Source organism: Merops nubicus, unplaced genomic scaffold, assembly GCF_000691845.1.
Source record: "Merops nubicus isolate BGI_N331 unplaced genomic scaffold, ASM69184v1 scaffold4737, whole genome shotgun sequence".
NCBI classification, from domain to species: Eukaryota; Metazoa; Chordata; class Aves; order Coraciiformes; family Meropidae; genus Merops; species Merops nubicus.
In genome coordinates this window covers 7353-26342 of record NW_008619470.1, presented here as the reverse complement: position 1 = coordinate 26342, position 18990 = coordinate 7353, and the positions used below count along the sequence as shown (strand labels likewise).

The 18990-nt window shown below is 40.7% G+C and overlaps 1 protein-coding gene across 1 annotated transcript in view; it reads right to left on the bottom strand.

Annotated features, from left to right (window-relative positions):
• The window catches only part of SERGEF (secretion regulating guanine nucleotide exchange factor), a gene marked incomplete at its 5' end in the record, with an annotated part of 146933 nt that overhangs the window by 122523 nt on the left and 5420 nt on the right, over nt 1–18990 (bottom strand). Inside the window, 2 exons of the mRNA XM_008943790.1 lie at nt 15475–15633; nt 18912–18974. Of these exons, the coding sequence (XP_008942038.1) occupies nt 15475–15633; nt 18912–18974 (222 nt within the window). The remainder of the gene's footprint in view (nt 1–15474; nt 15634–18911; nt 18975–18990) is intronic.

Below are 18990 nucleotides of genomic sequence, written 5' to 3'. Positions count from 1 at the left end.
AGTCACAAGACCTACAAAGAAATAGGAAGCATTATAAAAATAGTGTTAGATGCCCCACCCTTCATTCCTGGGACTTGCTAAGTGGCTTTAACTTTCTCAGCAGCTCCAGAAGCAGCCAGGTTCTACTCCAAAGGCGTTCAACCTTAGTTATGTGCTGTTCTTAAGAATAAAGTACAACGAACAGAACAGTATCACAAAGCTAACGATGGCACCTCCAGACTCTCCCAGGAGATCACCCTGCTTGTTCACAGGCAGAACCATTAGAACAGCAACTACACCTGAGTAAGAGTGGGCTGTTCACCTCTGTGACAGCTGTAACTGCAGCGTTCTCACTGACCGGAGCAACAAAACAGCCTAAAAGAGGATGGGAAGGAAAATTCATGCCCTTTGAAGTCAAGAGATGAATAATGAGCAACGAAGTGAAGTATTCCCTCTGGAGTATTATCCCCATTTTTCCCTACCCAAAAGAAAGACAGAGTTTGAGTACAGAAAAAAAAATAAATAGAATCACAATATTCCACCTCCAACTATTGATGGGCAAGATGCTTAACATCAAGGAGACTGCAGGGAGAGAGGAGTCCAAGGTGTATATAGTTGTATAATGGTGTAAGTATTTAAATGTCATTTATGCCCCGAAAAAATTCCATCATCTACAAGAGCATACTATCCAGCAAACAGTTCCCTTTGACTCCTGCCTTCTTGTTCCAGGTCAGACCTCTAACTCATTAGAATTCACTTCAGAGACTGACGGTGGGATATTTTCAGCATTTCAGAGCCACAGGACACAGAGCACAAGGTAAAAGTTTAGATCTGGAAGTCTACAAATTTAGAAACATTTAGAAATACTACTACCTGTGTAAATATAATGCAAGTAAAGAAATCTGAAATTCCCTGTGACGAGGAAATTATACTAGTGAGATTTACTTCTGATGGTCACCAAATGAAGCATTAGCTGTCCACAACCACCTCTGTAGAACTACAGCATCTGTATCTGCCTGCAGTGCCAGCACATCTATGTTTCAGGATTATCTAATAACATACATGAGGAGGGGTGCAATCGTAAACATGGATGTGCTACTGCTGCCTGTTAAGAAAAGGGGGTTAGGTTCAAAAGTGAGAGAGGGGAGAAATGAGAAAATAACTTTTGTCTCTAGAAGTAAGGAGGGAACAGCAATTAAGAACAAAAAGCTCCTGGCTCTTCACAGCCCTCTTTTTCCTGACATTGAAAAGGATGTTGATCAAAAGCAACAGGACATTCCCATTCACACTTCACAGAATACAATGAATGGGACAGCTCGTAAAGATACCACCTGAGTCTTCTCCTGCTCTAAAGCAGGTGATAGAGTAATTTCTTTGCTCTGAAGTGAAAAGCTTAAAGATTGGACACTCAGAAAACAATTTTCCATGTCAAGTTTGTGTCTAAAGAGATCAGAGAGTGAGAGGGAAAAACAAGTGATCAGTTCATTCACTGCAAGGACTTGAATCCCAAGGGCATGGGGCGACCTGATTTTGACGAACACCGCTCCACCACGGCTCTGGTGGATTAGAGGAACTTTAAATAACCACCCTAGACTTTTAAATTGGGCACATCAGCAGTTTGTTATGTTTCAACTACCAGCTTCTGCCTGCGTGCATGCCTCCAATGTTTTGGGTTTGTTTGGTGGCTGGGTTTTTTTTTTTTCAAATCTTCAGCAAAGTAAGAAACCAAGAAGAGAGAAGCATAAAAGCATTTAATATCCTCCTTTGTACTCTGTGACTTGTCAGGATGATTCTTCAAACCAGATGAACTTCTAATAATCCACACCACCATACTTATATTGTCCCCACCACCTGACCTTCTCTTCTGGCAGTTTTACTGTCCAATTTCTTTTAAATGAACCGCTTCAGCTCTAGTCAAAGGACCTAAAACCCCAACACAAGTGTCAAAAAAAGCTTGCAAACTCCCCTTCAAAACTTCCCTCGGGGTAGGAATGAAATGTTTGCTCTTCAGTGCCACTGAGATGGAGCCTCACTTACCAAGAGCTTACTGCACAGCCACTAGAGACCAGCTCTGAGCCATGCCTCTCAGAGTAGGTACATCCAGTGCCTACAGATACCTCTTCCTGTTCACTGCATCTCCTCAAGTTTGTTGCTTTGGGCCTCTAGCTTTTGGTTGCAAGTTTCTCAAGGCAGTAGGTTAATCTTGCTGTGTGGTGCTAGTGCTGTCATAGTCTGTGCTTCCATGCATATAAATACTAAAAACAGAGTATCCAAAATATACTGCCAAAATGAAAATTGATCTGGACATTAACACCAACATAATTCAAAGTTAAACACAACCAATATACATTCCTACTACATAGTAGGAATTATTCATACAGTTTGGATTTCAACAATACTCATTAGCAAAGCAGTCTTTTTCATGGGCTATATTAAAAAATCATTAATCTTTTATTTAAGAAAATCAAGCCATAGAGCAGCACGGGGCAGGGGGGGTGGAATCAGAAAACTGATTTTGCTTAAGGAACACAAATGTTGAAGGATATTAGTTCCTAACTGTACTTGTGTATGTAGAAGATTCAAGTGCTAAAACATAAACGTCAGTCATGCTATTTTCAGAGCACTCAAAAATCCAGCTTAGTCAGCTGAATGTTACAAATACACATACATTAAAACTCCATGTACTAGAAAAGACCACACTTCACTTACTTTAAGACAGACATAAAACTTCATGTTACAACAGCACAGAGTCACAGTCATTCCTAGCAATCAAACACAGACAACATAACAATGGTGCACAGATGGCTAACTGATATTTTTCATCACAAATTTCCATTAGATCCTTTTATGGCTCCTCAAAACTGGAATAAATTAAGGAATAAAATCCACTGGTCTAGCTACCAAATAAAACAAGCCAACACATTCTCCTGGCAGATCTCATTGTATTTCCCAAATATCAAAGAAGAGGAAAAGCCCTTCTACATGACTACATATCTGGTACTGAAAACGCACAGCTGTTGATAGATCTCCTGTATCCTAGAGCACCTTACCTCAGACTCACTCTTTGAGAAGCACCTGAAGGTAACCACGAAAAGAACCAGCCAGATGGGCTTTGTGGGGTTCTCCCCATCTGCTATCGCTCCTCTCAAGGAACAAAGTCCCAAAAGGAACTGTTTTTCAGAAGCACTCAACTGCCACTAAGCTATTAAAAAGCACATCATCTATGTTCAAATACTAAGATTCATTAGTGAGCATTAAGCCTGAATAATTAATTACTAAACAGGAAATGTCATTCAAAGGTTATGGAAACAGATATTTAACAGTCTTAAAATGCTACTAAGGTTAAATGGGATTTCTAGATCAATGCAGGTACCTGCACAGATCATGTACACATGGGCAGCTTCTTGCAGAAGCTGAGCTTAACAATGCTTAGCTTAGTAAATTCTTAGCTTTAAATGCAGCTACCTGAACATGCAATCGCCATGCCTCTTGTATACATGTCCCAAGACCAACAGAACTAGGAGCATAGAGTTGATTTAAAGGCTAGGAGGCAGAAAGGAGGTGACTCAAGTTCTACAGTCTCTTGCTCAGCGTGTCAGAACAGCAACCAAACAGTGGTCTTGTGAGTTGCTTACTCTACATTTGGAGTTTTCTGTAGTAGCACCTATGAACTGGGAGGCAAGTTCCAACAGAGCAGTGAATTTTCACTTGGCTTTACCCTCTCTTCTTTTCAGCTTCAAATAGGTGAATTGACAGTCAACTAGTACAGTGTGAATGAAGAGATTTCAGAGTGATTCAGGAGAAATGATTAAAAAGAAAAAGAAAAATAGAAATAGTTTAATAAAAGAGCAAATGGCTCAGATAGTGCCAGCTACCCATACACAAAAGAACCAGAAAAGACAAGGACACACATGGTCAAATTCTTTCTATTCAAAGGAATTTTTTATCAGCTTTATACCACTGTTACACAATAGTTGTTAAAGGGGAAGTCTTTCCAAGAGCATTATCATCACTGCAATTTGCTTTAATGTAAAAACAATAAGAAAAAGTAAGAACCCAAGAGATACCTCATAGCCAACAACCCGCCCTTCTCAGCCCCCCCCAAAATTTGCTCCTCTTAAAAACTGGCTTTAGTAACATAGGATACTGAAAATAGAACCACCACCACATTTACAGGTTTCCTATATGCAAGCACCACAAGAAGGTATTTCCTATCACAAAAAGGAAGCTACTACTGCCAAGAGTCCAGGTGAAAGCCTTTCAGAAGAAACAGAACCCAGATTTGACCACACACCATAATCAGAAAAATTATTTTCTTTTCTAATAGGAATGGGAAGGAACACAGAAAAACAAAGCCACTGTCAAACAAGTAACTACTCTTTTGTCGTAAGCTAAGCCTGTCTTCAAAGAGCTAGGCATCAGAGGCTTTGCTTTTACCTTTTGCACTCTTTCATAAATTCAACTTAATCTACAGTTTTCAGCCTGTTCCTGGTATCCTTCACTGCTAAGTACTGTCCATGTGCTGTCAGTGAGGTCCCACTAGAACTTTCTTACCTCTAAACTCCCAAATACTTGCCAATGTATCTGACCTTGTTTATTACATTTGCTAAGTATATGGCTAGCCATAAACATCAGCAATCCAACCACAGAAACCAAAGAAAGCAAACAAAAAGGGAAAAGAAAAAAAAAGAGTAACGAATCCCTTACCTCACACACTAATGACCTGAACAAAATCTATACCACATCTACATTTTAAACGTTTTTTTTCTGAGAGCTTTCTAAAGATCAAAGTTCCCTCAAGTCAAGACAGACACTCCCATTACTTTGGTCGACGACAATCCCTATTGCCAAGAGCAGAAGAGAGGATATGGCACAAAAATAAGAGAGAAATTCAATATAATATAGTCCCTTTTCCCACATGTGTGGTCTATGTTAGAAAAGCCCCAGAGCGTAACGTTGTACAATGACTGAGTCATTCTCCAAACTCCTCCAATCATGAAGTACTTACTAAAATCCATCTGGACAGGGCTAAGCAAGCATGAAAGGAAGTCCCGGCCAGAAAGACCTGGATCGACCAGCCTTATGCACTCCCCCTTCTGCTGCAGCAGAGGCATTCTATAGGCTGCCACACACAAGCAGAGATGATTTGCAAAATTTTTCGTAGCCATTTTCCTCCTGTTTTACAATTCTTGCTAAAAACAGCCGACATTCATGATTTCAATTTAAGAAAAATCCATTTAAATCCTACTCTCCATAGAACACCTGAATCTTCACTTGCCCGTATACTCACAATATAGCTTACAAGGGGAATTTCAAATAAATATTGTTTCTTGGCCCTTAATGCTAATCACTGATATTTCTATTTTACAATTAAAAGCATCAATCAAAATTAGTAACAGTACAGCATCTTCCTGACACCCCCCTCTTGTCAGAAAAAAAAAAATATAACATGGTACGGCACACACAACCATTTACTGATCAACTAACAGGTACTAACAACAAGGAGAGGCAAATGAGGGACAGCAACCAAAGAAACAACACAATACTCAAAAGATGTTAGCAAATTTCTGTGAAAAATCTTTGCATATAAACAATCCTGAATACTTGATACTAACCTTCCATATTGTACCTTCGGTTCACAATGAGCCCAGCCTCCCTCCACAGCAAAAAAAACCACAAAGAATTTCTTTGAGACGTTTGCCAAAGTCATGTAGGAGTAACTCCCAGCAGGGAGCAGCAGAAATGGGAGTGTAGAATCACAAAGCAATACACACACACACTCTACCTTCCTAAGTTCAAAAAGAAAGCCGAGGAGTGATGCCAGCCCATGAAGCCAAAGAAAAGGCCAATCCCTTCTAGCTATTTATAGCTATCTAGAACTCAATTTCGTACAGTTTTGAAAATAAAATCTATCATGCTTTAATGTTCAGTGAGCTAAAAAGTCATTAACTTGGTAACAAAAGCTGATACCGTAAAGCGAGAAAAACCAAGAGACTGTATAAGCCACAGTCAGCCACAGGTTTTGTTTGTTCAGTTCTTGCTAAAGGAAGAACAAAATACATAAGAAACATATTTGTGTTGTAAGACAGAAGCACACAAGAGGGGCCGAGACACCCTCTCAGATATGACAGAAGATATGGCAGAAGGCTGCTGTTGTGCTGGTGAGCCATAGCTGCAGGAGACAATATCTGCTGTGCCTCAAGACTGCACACACAGATCCACCACTTACTGAGATCTATCTTCTGGCAGAAAATCTTCCTGAGTATCAGTGGCAATTTGGCAGTTAAAAGAACAATCTTCTTAGTAGCCCTGGCAAGATCCCACCCTCCCTAAAAGACAAGGTGTTGTAGGATTTGGCTGCTTAAGTCTCATTTGTAGAAATCTTCCATAAATAAACCGTAAATTTCAGTTCCTTGCTGCTTGAGGAAAGAATTCCTGTCAAAAGCCTGGGAACAGATAACAGCATGATACACCTCCTAAGCTGCTGAGGGATAAGGCCCTTCAGGTCACTAGCTCAGGTTTCCTGTGTTTCCTTAGTTTTTCCTATCCAGTATATTCTACTTTGGTTAATTCTTGATTTAGTCTAACAGACTGACCATCTCCCCAATCCCATGAACAAAATAGGGTCCTCAACAAGTGAAGTTAGGAGATCAACTCAAAACATCCCAGGCTTCAACCTCCATGGTACAAAGATAAGTACTAATATTTCCTCCAGGATGGGACACCTGCTCAACCCCAGTCTTGACTGCTAAGGCAAAGTAAAGCACAGCCTGTTCCACCAGGGCTCTCAGTTAAAATGAAGGTGTTGAGGCAGCCCAATAGCACCAAATCACAGAGAAGACAAAGGATCTCACTGTACCTTGCTGACAGCAAGAAGGTTAAACGTTCATAAATATTGGGTCAAGGAGGGTGTTGCACCCCAACTGCAGAACTCAATCTTTGCAAGAGTCTTCTGCTCCTCCTCCTGAGGAATGGCTGAATCTATACACACAAGGCCTCACAAAACTCTCAGATTTGGGGCTACAGAGACATAAGCTGGGCCACGCTTGAGTAAAAAGTAGGAAAAGCGATAGCAAGATTAGGAAAAGCGAGCTTCCAGAAACCAATAATGTCTTTCATTCCTGGCCATTTTTCCCAAGCACCTATAAAAGACTGATGCCATGGAATTTCCACAACTCAGAGTGAGGATGAGAGGGAAAGGAAGGTTTGTTCCCATCAGCAAAGGGGATTTAAAACAGTTCTTCCTTTATGCAAAGCAGACTTGAAGACCAAATGGCAACAACAGAAACCAACCCTGTTGGAGCAGAATTGTGGATTACTGAAGGAAACAGATGAACAGTGTGTGTGGAATCTGGACATCTGCCTTCAAAGCTCTCAGGAGGGCAGGATTAAGCTAAAAAGGAGCTCCTTCTAGTGAGGACAATCCACCCTCAAACAGGAAGGAAAAGGTACCACAGGGCTTCTCAAACTGCAGTACTTGAGAACAAATAGAAATGTTTGTGAAGCAATTCATTAGCTTTACTTTCTTGGTCAAAATTTTTGCATTAATGGGGTGATTCTTGACTGGAAAGAAACTTTCTGCCAAAAGAAAAGATTCCTTTCATACAAATTACTGAAGAAAAACCAATCCTGCACACTGATGTATTCACAGAAAGCAAACAGTAAATTGCCACAAATTTCTAGAACATTTTTAGTTTACACACACTTACTCAGCAGAGCTCAAGCACTTACCTATGTAATTCTATGGAAAAAAAAACAAAATCAATCCAATTCAGAATGTAAACTCAACACACATAAGATTAAGCTCTGGCAAACATCTTGAACTGACTTAAACACTGATTCCACACCTGTCAAATCTCAGGTGTACCCCCATACAAGGTCAAGTGAATGCTCATTTTTACTTTACATTTTTGCTCCCACAGATGTAGTTTCAATTATGAGTACCCATGGGGTGCAAACTTGCCACAATGTCACCCCAAATCCTGGAAGAGCTAGCACATTCCTTGTGCCCCAGCAGGCTGCCAGACAGGAATAGACTTCTTAGGTAACACATCACACAGCTCCCACCAACCCCTACTTCAGTGGATTGTACAAACTTCATTTAAAAATAATTATCGTGGAAGTTGAAACAGCAAAGAGAGATGGATGTGTGACAGAACAAGGAGCCAGCTTTGAAGATAATACAAAAAATAAGGCAACTTCCATACGAATCTAGAATCTTTAACCCTGTTCTTGCACATTAAATTTCCCAACAGATCCCATATTAACTTCTGCAAAGCTTTAACTCCTGAATTTTGTTTGGCAAGCTCACGCATTTGTTTTGCTCCCCTTTCCATGCTCTATGCTCCATAACCAAATGCAAGACTACAGCACAGGCCTTGAAGCTTTAAAATTTGCCAGCCAAAACTAGACACCTCTAAAGTCCTTTTTTTTAATGTACCCAGAAGTTCCACTATCAGTCAGATTGTGACATGTGTGTTGTAAACCAACCATATCACCAGTGCAAACTCAGAAAGAGACCACTGAAAACACAATACACCCACGAAAAACTTACTGTGTGGCCTAGTTGGTCTTTCCCAAGTTTCAGTTTTCATGGTCCAAAGTTACATTCTGCTCATTCTAACTTGAGCCATTTTGAAACTTAGCAGACCATGAGTGCTCCTAAAAACCTCTAGAGCAAATATATAATGTGCCACAAGGGCTTAACGCTGGCAACGTTTTCCTGTTAGATTTCATTTGTGATCTCAGTTCAGCCTTCTCCTCATCTCTCTTGTTCACTTCAACACTTTTCTCTTTTGTCTTAATCTGGAGTCTAAGCACTGGAACAAACTATCAACAGCAGTGGCAATGCTTCCACTCACTCTAAGTATCCTAGCAGAGCTGCCAGACCCACTTGGACCCATGTCAAAAGAATACTGGCCCACTTGTCTTTGTGTAAGTGCAAACCAGGAAACTACAGTGGTTCCAGTGGCACTCTAATTCAGTAGCTGGACCTGCAACCCTGCATCTTAGAAAAAAAAAACACAACAAACCCTACCATCAAGTGAATGTCTTCTAGAGGTTACATTTCTGTCAAGCAAAAACCACTGGGCTTAACACTGGGGCAAAGAGGTGGAGTTCAGCAACATACTTTGGAATAACTCAGGTCCCCCCAACTTCAGCTATTTCTGCTTTAAGGTCTATGCATCTTCAACCAGCATTCCCTGTTGCTTTCTCCTACTGTGCACAACAGTGACAGCAAGGAACATAAGAGGGTTTGTACTCTGAAGCATTAGCTCCTGTTGCTTCATAACATCAAGCTACAGCATTTGTAAGGAGGTAAGAAGAACCATGCACCACAGAACCAAGACCATAAAAAAGCAATTGCATTTACCAGATTTTAGCTAGAGTTGACTTTGGACAAAGGCTTTTCTTCCCTAAAAGCTAATTTTGCAGGTTCTGCTTCAAAGGGATTCAGGGGTTCCTACCAATTTTCAGGTTTACAATTTAGCTGTTTCTAGTATTTCACCTGTTTTCCCTGAACCCAGCATCTTACCAAATGAAATACAGCTACTTGTCAGTGGCTCCAGTTTCAAACTGTTTGGCTGTCAGCTACAGTGGCTAAAAAAAGGAGAGTCCCCAGGTGCCTTATCACAGAAAAGCATCAAAAAAATAAAAATCAGTATTTGCTGTCTTAGAGAGGTGCTGAGGTTCCTACCAATTTTCAGGTTTACAATTTAGCTGTTTCTAGTATTTCACCTGTTTTCCCTGAACCCAGCATCTTACCAAATGAAATACAGCTACTTGTCAGTGGCTCCAGTTTCAAACTGTTTGGCTGTCAGCTACAGTGGCTAAAAAAAGGAGAGTCCCCAGGTGCCTTATCACAGACAAGCATTAAAAAATAAAAATGAGTATTTGCTGTCTTAGGTGCTGAAAAAGTTGCAGGAAGTGAAGTGTGCCTTGCAGCACGAGGAAGGCTGCATGATTCAAAAGCACTCTGGAGAGGACCTCTAGTGGGCTGGCACTGCACGGCCGGGTGCCGGGAGCGAGGGCATCCCGCCGCAGCTCCCTGCAGTCACCCCTCACCACGGCACCCCCAGCAAAGCCTGACAGCTCTGCCCAGTGCCTGCAGCAGAGAGCACGTGCAGCTACAGTGGTAAGCCCCCACAGCAGCTCCCTTGGTCGCCTTCAGTGTTCAGAAGGACACAAGGAAGAACAGGGCTCTGTTTTACCATGTAGGTCACTAATACGTCAGATCTTTTCAGTGGTTTTATGTGGCCTAAAATGACATGACATCAAGGGGCATTCAAAGACACACAAATTCAGATGCACATTTGGAATGAGGATTCAGTATATTATCAGACTGTATAGATGCATTTTTGTTCTTCCAAGACTTTTTAGCTGTAAGCAGTTTTGCATAGGCAGCAAAAATACCATTTTAACTGCATTTTTAAGGTAAATCCTGGGTGAAAGAGCTTGGAATTCTTCATTTGAGCTCAAACAAGGCATAATTTCACGTGACAGCACATGAAAAAACAGATTAGTGAATGTATTCAAGAGAATACTTAGATAATAAACCAGGCCAGATTAAGAAAGCTTATTTATTAAGTATCCCAGTTAAAAAGAAAATAACTTGGTTTGAATTGAAGTTGATGATTCACCTCTAAGTCTTTTAAAGACTCTTTCTTGCTATATTTAGGTTTGCCTTGAAGTCAGATCAGTTCAATCATTTCCCAAAGCAGTCTCATTTACATTTTCAGCATTATGGGCCACAACTTAGCTCTCTTCCAAATGATCTAAGCAGTAACCTCTCCTTCAGCAGTCACCCTCACAGGGTTTGCTTGAGGACCACACATTCAAGCTGACATTGTTCAACAGAGCGATGCAAGACAGCTGCTCGTTACCATTCACAAATAACATCACCTATACTGCAGTGGTGCTCCTGGTGCCAGTAAGCAGAGTGCTGGGCAGGAAACAAACCATTCTACAGAGTGGTTGCCTGAAGAGTATAACACTTGCACTGGGAGTCCAAGGCCAGAAGAATGCACCTGCTCTGTCCTTCACGCACAGCAATAACAGTACTGCCCTGTCATAATTGAAAAGCATGTCTGAAAGTCACTCAATACAAGCATTCATGCAGAAAATAACTAAACCAAAGTCACTAAGAAGTTCATATCTTACCATCAGAGACCTGATCAGAAAGCAACTGAGGTCACTCAACCTTAACCTTTTTAGAACAACCATCATTTAGTAAGACCATCATTAGTAGCAGAACAATTTAACTCATTTTGAAAGAGTACTAGTGGTGCTACAAAGCTTAAGTGTGTCCTGTCCTCTGCAGGAATCTGTGAACAAGGCAGACAAAGAAGCAGTTGTCCATCTTGAAGGATTTTGTGAGTTATTTTACAGTTAAGATCACATGCAATGGCAATAGTCCAAAAGACACCTCTGTGATTAAAAAGAGTAAGTCACTGGACCTGATAAGGATCAGTTAAGGGTCAGCATGAAAACCACATCTTCCTAGGAAAACATTCTTTAATGTCTTAAGTCAAGCAATTCATTTCTGAAGAATTAACTTCTTGAATTTTAACTGCTTTACAACAGAAACAACAGCAACAGAAAAGAGTTGACAAAACTCTAAAGGGAGTTGAGAGGAAACAGGACTTTCAAAATCATTGCTGAATGAGGTAGAAAATGTATGAAAGAGATGTGGGTATTACAATGATCACAGGTGCAACTAAAATCCCCTTTGGGGACAGAGTGGGGAAGAAAAGTAAAGTGGGTTTTGCTTTAGTTTACAATGCAAAATCTTGCCAATAGCACAAAGGCAAAACAATGTGAGCCTTTTAAAAAAGGTTAGTTTATGTAAGAGGGAAAGTTTAATAGAGAATGATAAAATATTTATGTTGTGTTCCTCCTCCTCTGATAACAAAGCTGGTAACTTGCTTGGACTCACTTTAGAAGCATCAAACCACTGCATCCATGCAACTGCCCACTGTTCTCCAGATGGCTGCTTTTAAGAACATCACTGCCTCATTCACTTTGCAGTACTCCCATATCCTGCCATCAGGCTCTGCTCCTCTGGCAGAAAAAGATCAAAATGTCATTCTGTAATGGCAGAGTTTGTGAATTTATGCACCAGCAGTGTCCAGCTTTTGTCCACCCAGTTTCTTCCTGTGTCTTTCCAATGAGAAAAGCTTTAATTTACCATCAAAACAGCTGCAATTAGGAATGTTTTATTATTACTACTCTGACCAGGATTAATGTCCTGAGGAAAAAAAAAAAATCCAAACAGAACTCTAAGTATTTTAATGGCCTCTTAAAATTCTGCTACCTTCTGTGGAAAACACAACACTAGACTTCAGATACAGTAACATAAACTAGTAAATTTTGCATCATGGTGAGACTACTAATTATAAAAAAAAAAAAAAAAAAAATTTACTCTTTCACTCAGCAAAATCTCTATACAGTAAAATGTCTTTCTAAATATGTTCCTACCTTCCATAATGAACAGAAGGAAGCATCATACAACACTATCCTTTCCTTCCATTTTCCCATGTCCAAAAATCACTCTAATTTGCTTTCTTTCCACTAATTGTGTGGAGAGTAAAGTGAGAAGGAATTGTTTTTATCAGTGCTCTCCAAAGTGGAGTACATGCAGCCCAGGGGATGTGCAAGACAATCCACAGGAGGGATCAATTATGATTTAATTTATTATTAAATTAAATTTTAAGTTAATAATACATTCATAATAGTGTTATTAATATTTTAAGTAGTTTCTATTTCACCTTCACCTCATCCTTTTAAAAACTACTTTTGTACATGTTTTATAGTTTACATAACATATTACAGTAATATATGTCTATAATTTATTTATAAATAAATAAGTATAAATATATCAGGGGTACATGCTCAAAACAATTTTAACTGATAAGGGTGGGCAGTCAAAATTTGGTGGCCACTGGTTTCTGTGACTTCAGCACCAGGGAATTGAAGCAGCATTTCCTCCTTTGCTTGAAGGAGATGAAAATAACAGAGGAATAACTGCATGCAGGGAAAAGTTTTCAAGGGGGCTGCATTTTTCAGTTACTTTAAACAGTTAAGTGCTTAGCTCACACTATGCTTAGTAGTTAAGTAACATTTGAAAACCCCATGAGATTCTGATTGGTATGTAGAGGCTGCCAAAGGCCATTTAAAAATGTGATTCTAGATAATTTAGGTTCAGGTCCATTGACTTTTAAATAGATTTAAAATCCTGAATACATAAAATTCAGCTTCAGCAATAACTTATGCCACTGCATCCCTTGGCCAGTTTTCTAATGCAGATGTAAAAAAAGTCAGACTGTTTTTATTTAAATTCCTTTAAAATATTCACAAAAACAAAATATCCCTTCTAGTCACTTGACACATTTATCTTTCCTTATTAAAAATCACCTAAAATATTCCCTTCATTTCTGCAAGGGCCATGGATAACTATCAGCTAAGTGAAACACTGAAGTTACTAAAACTTTGGTGAAGTTGTACCATGGAGGGTATGCATTATGAAGAAATTGGGAAGGCAAACCATGTTCACAAGATTCTTTTTAAAAATCAGATTCCCCCAGCTAATGTCTATTTTTCTACCATTTCTGTTCCACTGAGAGTGACATTAAACACTTTACTGAAGAACTATACATTTTGAGATACATTTCTTTCCTCCACTTGCAAAGTTACCAGGCAGCACGCAGCACTGATTACAGCTCTGAAATTTTCCACATAGCAGCCTCTAAAAAATCAAACATTTATTTTAGATAGCTAAGAGAGCAGCTAGAGTAATGCAGGTTTTTTACATGACATCTCTGGTACTTTGATGTCAAACAATGACCGCTATAACACAGAACACTTAACCAATTTGTTTTTCTAGTCATGCATCACATCCTTCCCAATTCTAGCACCAACAGCTCACAGTATATGGTAATTAAAACAGACAATTTTCTCCAAGAGCAAGGGACACTACTGCATAGCTGTTGCAGGATTTACAGCACCAATTTAACAGAACACTTAAGTACAAGCTGACCTTTGGGCACATATGAATTCCACTGAAATAAAACTACCCATGCTGAAGGCTGAGCATTCCTTGAACCAGTACCCATCATTACAGAACCCAGCAAATATCAATAACCAGTCTCTGGCCCATTCTGCACCGTTCCTAACAGGCTGCATCCCGACAGATTAACAGGCTCTTCAGCCTCCAATGTGACTCTAGGAAAAACACTTCCATCTGCTCTTCATTTCCTCACCTGGCAGTTCATACAAGGCAAAAGCAGAAGTGCACATATGCTTCCCCTGCACTATAACTCTGGCTGCTCTATTTCTTCCACAGAAGACTTTCATCTGCTTGTTAGTCTGAACTATCATATCACGCTGTGCAATAGGAGAAGCAAACAGCACACGCCACTCACGTGTGAATGCCACAAAACAGTTTCAGATGACTGTCTTACCTTTCCATCTCATCCACCTTTCTCTCCTGCCTTTGTGTTTCACAACAGAGCAACAATACAAGTGTGTTCAGATGACCATCAGATCAACTGTCCTCAGGGGAAAGCCTCCCAGGAAGGTACAGCTTCAACATTAAATCTTATTTCCTTTCATCTTCAGGGGGTGCTCTTCAAGTCTAACATCACCTCTTTTTACCCACCTTTTCTAAACATTTCTGGGTTCAACCATAAACACACACACACACAAGCCAGCTTATTTTAATTTATTGACTTTCTTCTGAACACATGAGTTTATTTGTCCCTAAGACACTCTACTTAAGACAGCAGCACAAATAGCTAGGATTACTCTTGAATTACAGCTTAGTGCTGTTGTGCAAATCCAAGTAATTTATTTCACTTACTGCAATGAGACCAGGTCTTCTCAAATGGGATGGCTCTTGGCTATGCCTGTTGTCAAGATCCCCAGCTACCACCCAGGTAACCTGGCAATGGTACATATCTGTGCCCCCATGACTTTCAAACAGACACTTGTCCAGGAATATCTTCCCCTCTCCCTAACTCCTGAGCCCTGAATGAGAGTTTTGCCCCTATCTTCCTGCCAAATGTAGTCACATATTTTGGAAGCCGCAGCCATATTTTCCTACCTCTCTATTTTCTGAAACAAGTTCTCCACCAAACTCTTTTTTCTCTGAAGAAGATGTCATAACTCACCCAGCTAAATGAACTTTAGAAGCTCACATATATATATATACACACTTGTATACTAGTAACCCAATGAAGCAGAGGCTGCATCCCTCTTGTGTGTACAAGCAGGTGGTACTGCACTTATGAAGAAGCTAGGCCCATCAATCTAGGAGCACAGTAACACTTCAGGGACAGGAGCCAAAGGGTTTCTGTCGTCATTATTTTCAAGAGACAACCACTGCTCAGGTGCAACTGTGAAACTCTGCATCCAACCATTATCACAAAGAAAAAACATTGCCAGCTAAGACAATTTACTGGCTTGCTGCCTTATATTACTGCTTGTGAGATACCCTACCTGTTTGTGTCACCAAGTGGGTCCAGCCACTCCAAACTGCTTCAATCTTTTCATGTGAGAAAAACTGAGGCTCAAGCTTCTTAGGCTCAGCAAGAAAGATCTCTTTGCTCACCAGCTGCCCGTGTTTGTTGCTACCCCAGACATACAGGTGTCCTTCATCTACAACAGACAAAGAAGTCAAATTTGTTGAAAGTCATATACACAGAACACCACCAAATAACAGGCTCTGTCTCAACTCAGAGATGCTGAGGAAAGGACAAGGTTCCATTCAGTTCACATTTTCACTGTATGCTTTTTCCTACCATTCTTTACCACAAGTGCACACACAGTAACTAGGATATCAGAAACACCTGCAAGGCCCTTAACAGCACAGCCTGTTTTCTGAGCATTACACCAACTCCCTGAAACAACAACAGCTTTCAGCTCAAACTGCCTAGACCTCACTTCTATTGTGAGCCTCTCAAAGAAGACAGAGAGATGTCTAACAAAAATTTGCCTTTGCTGTAGACAACTAACCACAGTACTCAACTTTTGTGAGAGGGAAAAAAAAAAAAAAAAAATTTAAAATCAAAGCATGTTTGGGACACTGGCTGAGCTGTCCCTCCCAGTCCATGCTGGTTTTGCAGGCCAGCTTTTACATCCACCCCAAAGCTTTCATTCAGACCCATAAATAACTTCCTGAATTGCGGCAAATAAGTCAACTCCCCTCTAGCACCTCTGACTCTTTCAAAGCCTGGCTGGCTGCTCCTGCTCTGCAATACAGCCTCCAAGTCTCTCTTCAAGACCTACACACTCCAAGCTCTGCTCACAACTTTCTCACCTTCTTCAGCTTGAGCAAGTTCCATAAATTCCCCAAAGCAGGGACAGTCAAATGCTCCTTGTCTCACCTTGCTGTCACTGGAACCAGACACACAGCTATGAACATACAACTAAAGCAGGTACCACGCATCACAAGGCAAAATTAAAACATTATCATGCCTCAAAACAACACCAGACAACTAGTGAGTCTTGTGTAAGTAATCACTTGTCTTCCCTAGCCCTTCTCTAGAATAAGCATTTGTGCAAGCACACGCTCCAGAACTCCACCCACAGGGATAATTATATTTTCAGAAACATCCACATTGCTTCCTATGTTTCACCAGAGCAAGCTGGAGTTGCTGTTGTCAATTGGTTGTTAAGCTGTGAACAAGATGATAGTTCAGATGAGTCCTGCAGATATTACAATATCCTTAGTCTCACCTCTCCAGTATGAGATCATCCTGCCCAGGTTCTAGCCCTCCACGTTACAAAATACAACTGACAAGAACCACTTCACAGAACACGAGCTGCATCAGGCCTCCTGCAGCCCTTGGCCACCCTGTACAAACTGCAAGTGTAAGAAATAAATCCTGCACACATGAAGGACGAGACCGTGGGCCCAGAAACACTGGAAGCTGTATCAGTTCCAACATGGCATTGTTTGCAGCACACCTCCACAACACTCAGGGCTTCTGGAAGTCTGAGGTTAGCACTAAATCTTTACAAGCAGCATAACAGAAGTCTTTCAGAAGGGTGGGGAAAATGCATGACTTTGGCTACTATATGTTTAATGATATCAGTTGGTAACAGTAACAGAAAGAACCAGGCAAGAGAATTCCACCATACTACTGCTGGTGGAAAAAAAGAGAAAGAACAGCAGGAAGCCAGTAGTTGCCAACTTACACAGTATTGACAGTCACCTGCAGGGCTTCCCCCATCCCTCATTGAAACAACACAACTAAAAAGGAAAAACAAATCAAGCAATTGTTTCATTCAAGTTTTCCACTAAAATTGATAAATTCCTTCCCAGACTGAAGTACATACACCTTCTGGAGAGAAAAAAGGTGATGGAAACCAAAGAAAACCACTATGGTCATTGGTGTTTCCCCACCTCACACACTGCCTGTCACCCCCTTTACTCCTCCCGAAGCTGCGTCTGCTTTCTAGTGGGAAATGTCACATGCTCAACCCTCACCTCATTTCTTGAGCAGGGACACTAAGACTTAGCACCATACTCCCATCACTGGAGCATTCAGGCAGTCTGGATACAGGCAGACTACCATCCTCCCTTTAGAGGACCCACCATTCCTGTTTGCAACAACCCACTTCAACAGTAGTGTCAAAAACCCCCGAGTGCAGGTGTTCGGTGTCCTGCCAGCAGGTGGCTCACGAAACAGAGCCAGAGAAAACTGCATCAGTTTGAGAGGCTCCTATTCCCCATCTAAATACTGCATCCCGCAGTAGTATCTTCACTGTTTCAAGTACTTTTAAAACACAAACTATTTTAAGTGAAAATGAGTACCTTGCAGGATGAAGGGTAGCAACAGCATCACGTTATGAAAGCCTCTGGCACCTACTTTGTTAATCTTTGTTAATCCCCCTGCTGCCAAACAGACTGTTCTGTTACATAAAAAGCAAAAGCATGAAAGAATAACCTGTTCACTGTTTAATGCAGAGTGCTAATTAGCCCAAGTAGATTCTGTTTGTCCTTGCAGTTGTTCTTCAATAATCACACAAACACTTTGCATCTCAGAATTCAAAATAATTTACATCTTGGAACATCTCCCCATACAACTAAATCTCTATAGAACGGCATAAGAAAAACTCAAGTGCTCCTTTAATGATGACAGAGGTACCAGATGGCTGCATATTTACTCAGAACTTGTTCCTATAAAGTTTGGCAAAGACTTGTCTTCATAAGGTTCAATATAATTCTGACACTTCAGAACTGTAAGATTACAGCATGAAAAGCTCTTCTGATTCTCCTTGCTCACAGAAAAAAAAAAAAAGTGGTTATTAGACTTTCATTACTGGATATTTAATACTTCAGCATGGGAGCACTGCCTAAGGATCAGAGAACAAATGGCAGACATTGTGGAAGGACTTAAGTGACTAAAGCAACTTCCTACTGCTTTAAATACACCTCATGCTCTTACAGTGCCTCACCCAGACCTGCACAGCCATATCAGAGCCACCTAGATAGCTGCAGAGCACCTCCCTGTACAGCACAACCCTTTGTCTCCACAGACAGGGCTGCACTGCTTCCAGCACTCAACCATCCAGAGGTACCCAGTGAGGCATCATGCTGCAGAGCTCCAGAGACTTACCCAACCATGTGCTTCTACAAAGCCCTTCCAGTTTCTAACCATTAAGAGCCCAGACACTTGCCTATGACTAAGAGTGAAGTCACAACTGACCCCAAGAAGTAAACCACATAGAATTAATGGAATTCAAAATATGAATCCAGCTCTAAAGGAGAGCTCTCAGAATCCAAAACAATTATTACAAAATAATTAACCAGCACTAATTAGGTCAGATCAAATTTTACCAGTCTAATAAAAACTGACAAATGTTTCCAAAAGAAAAAAAAACCTTCATAGGCTGAGACAAGGACTTTCCCTTCTGTAATTAAGGCTTACCTGTGAGTGACACTGAATGATAGGAGCCTGCAGCAACCGTCTTCACCTTGACATCTTCCAGGCCTAGAGAAAAATTAGT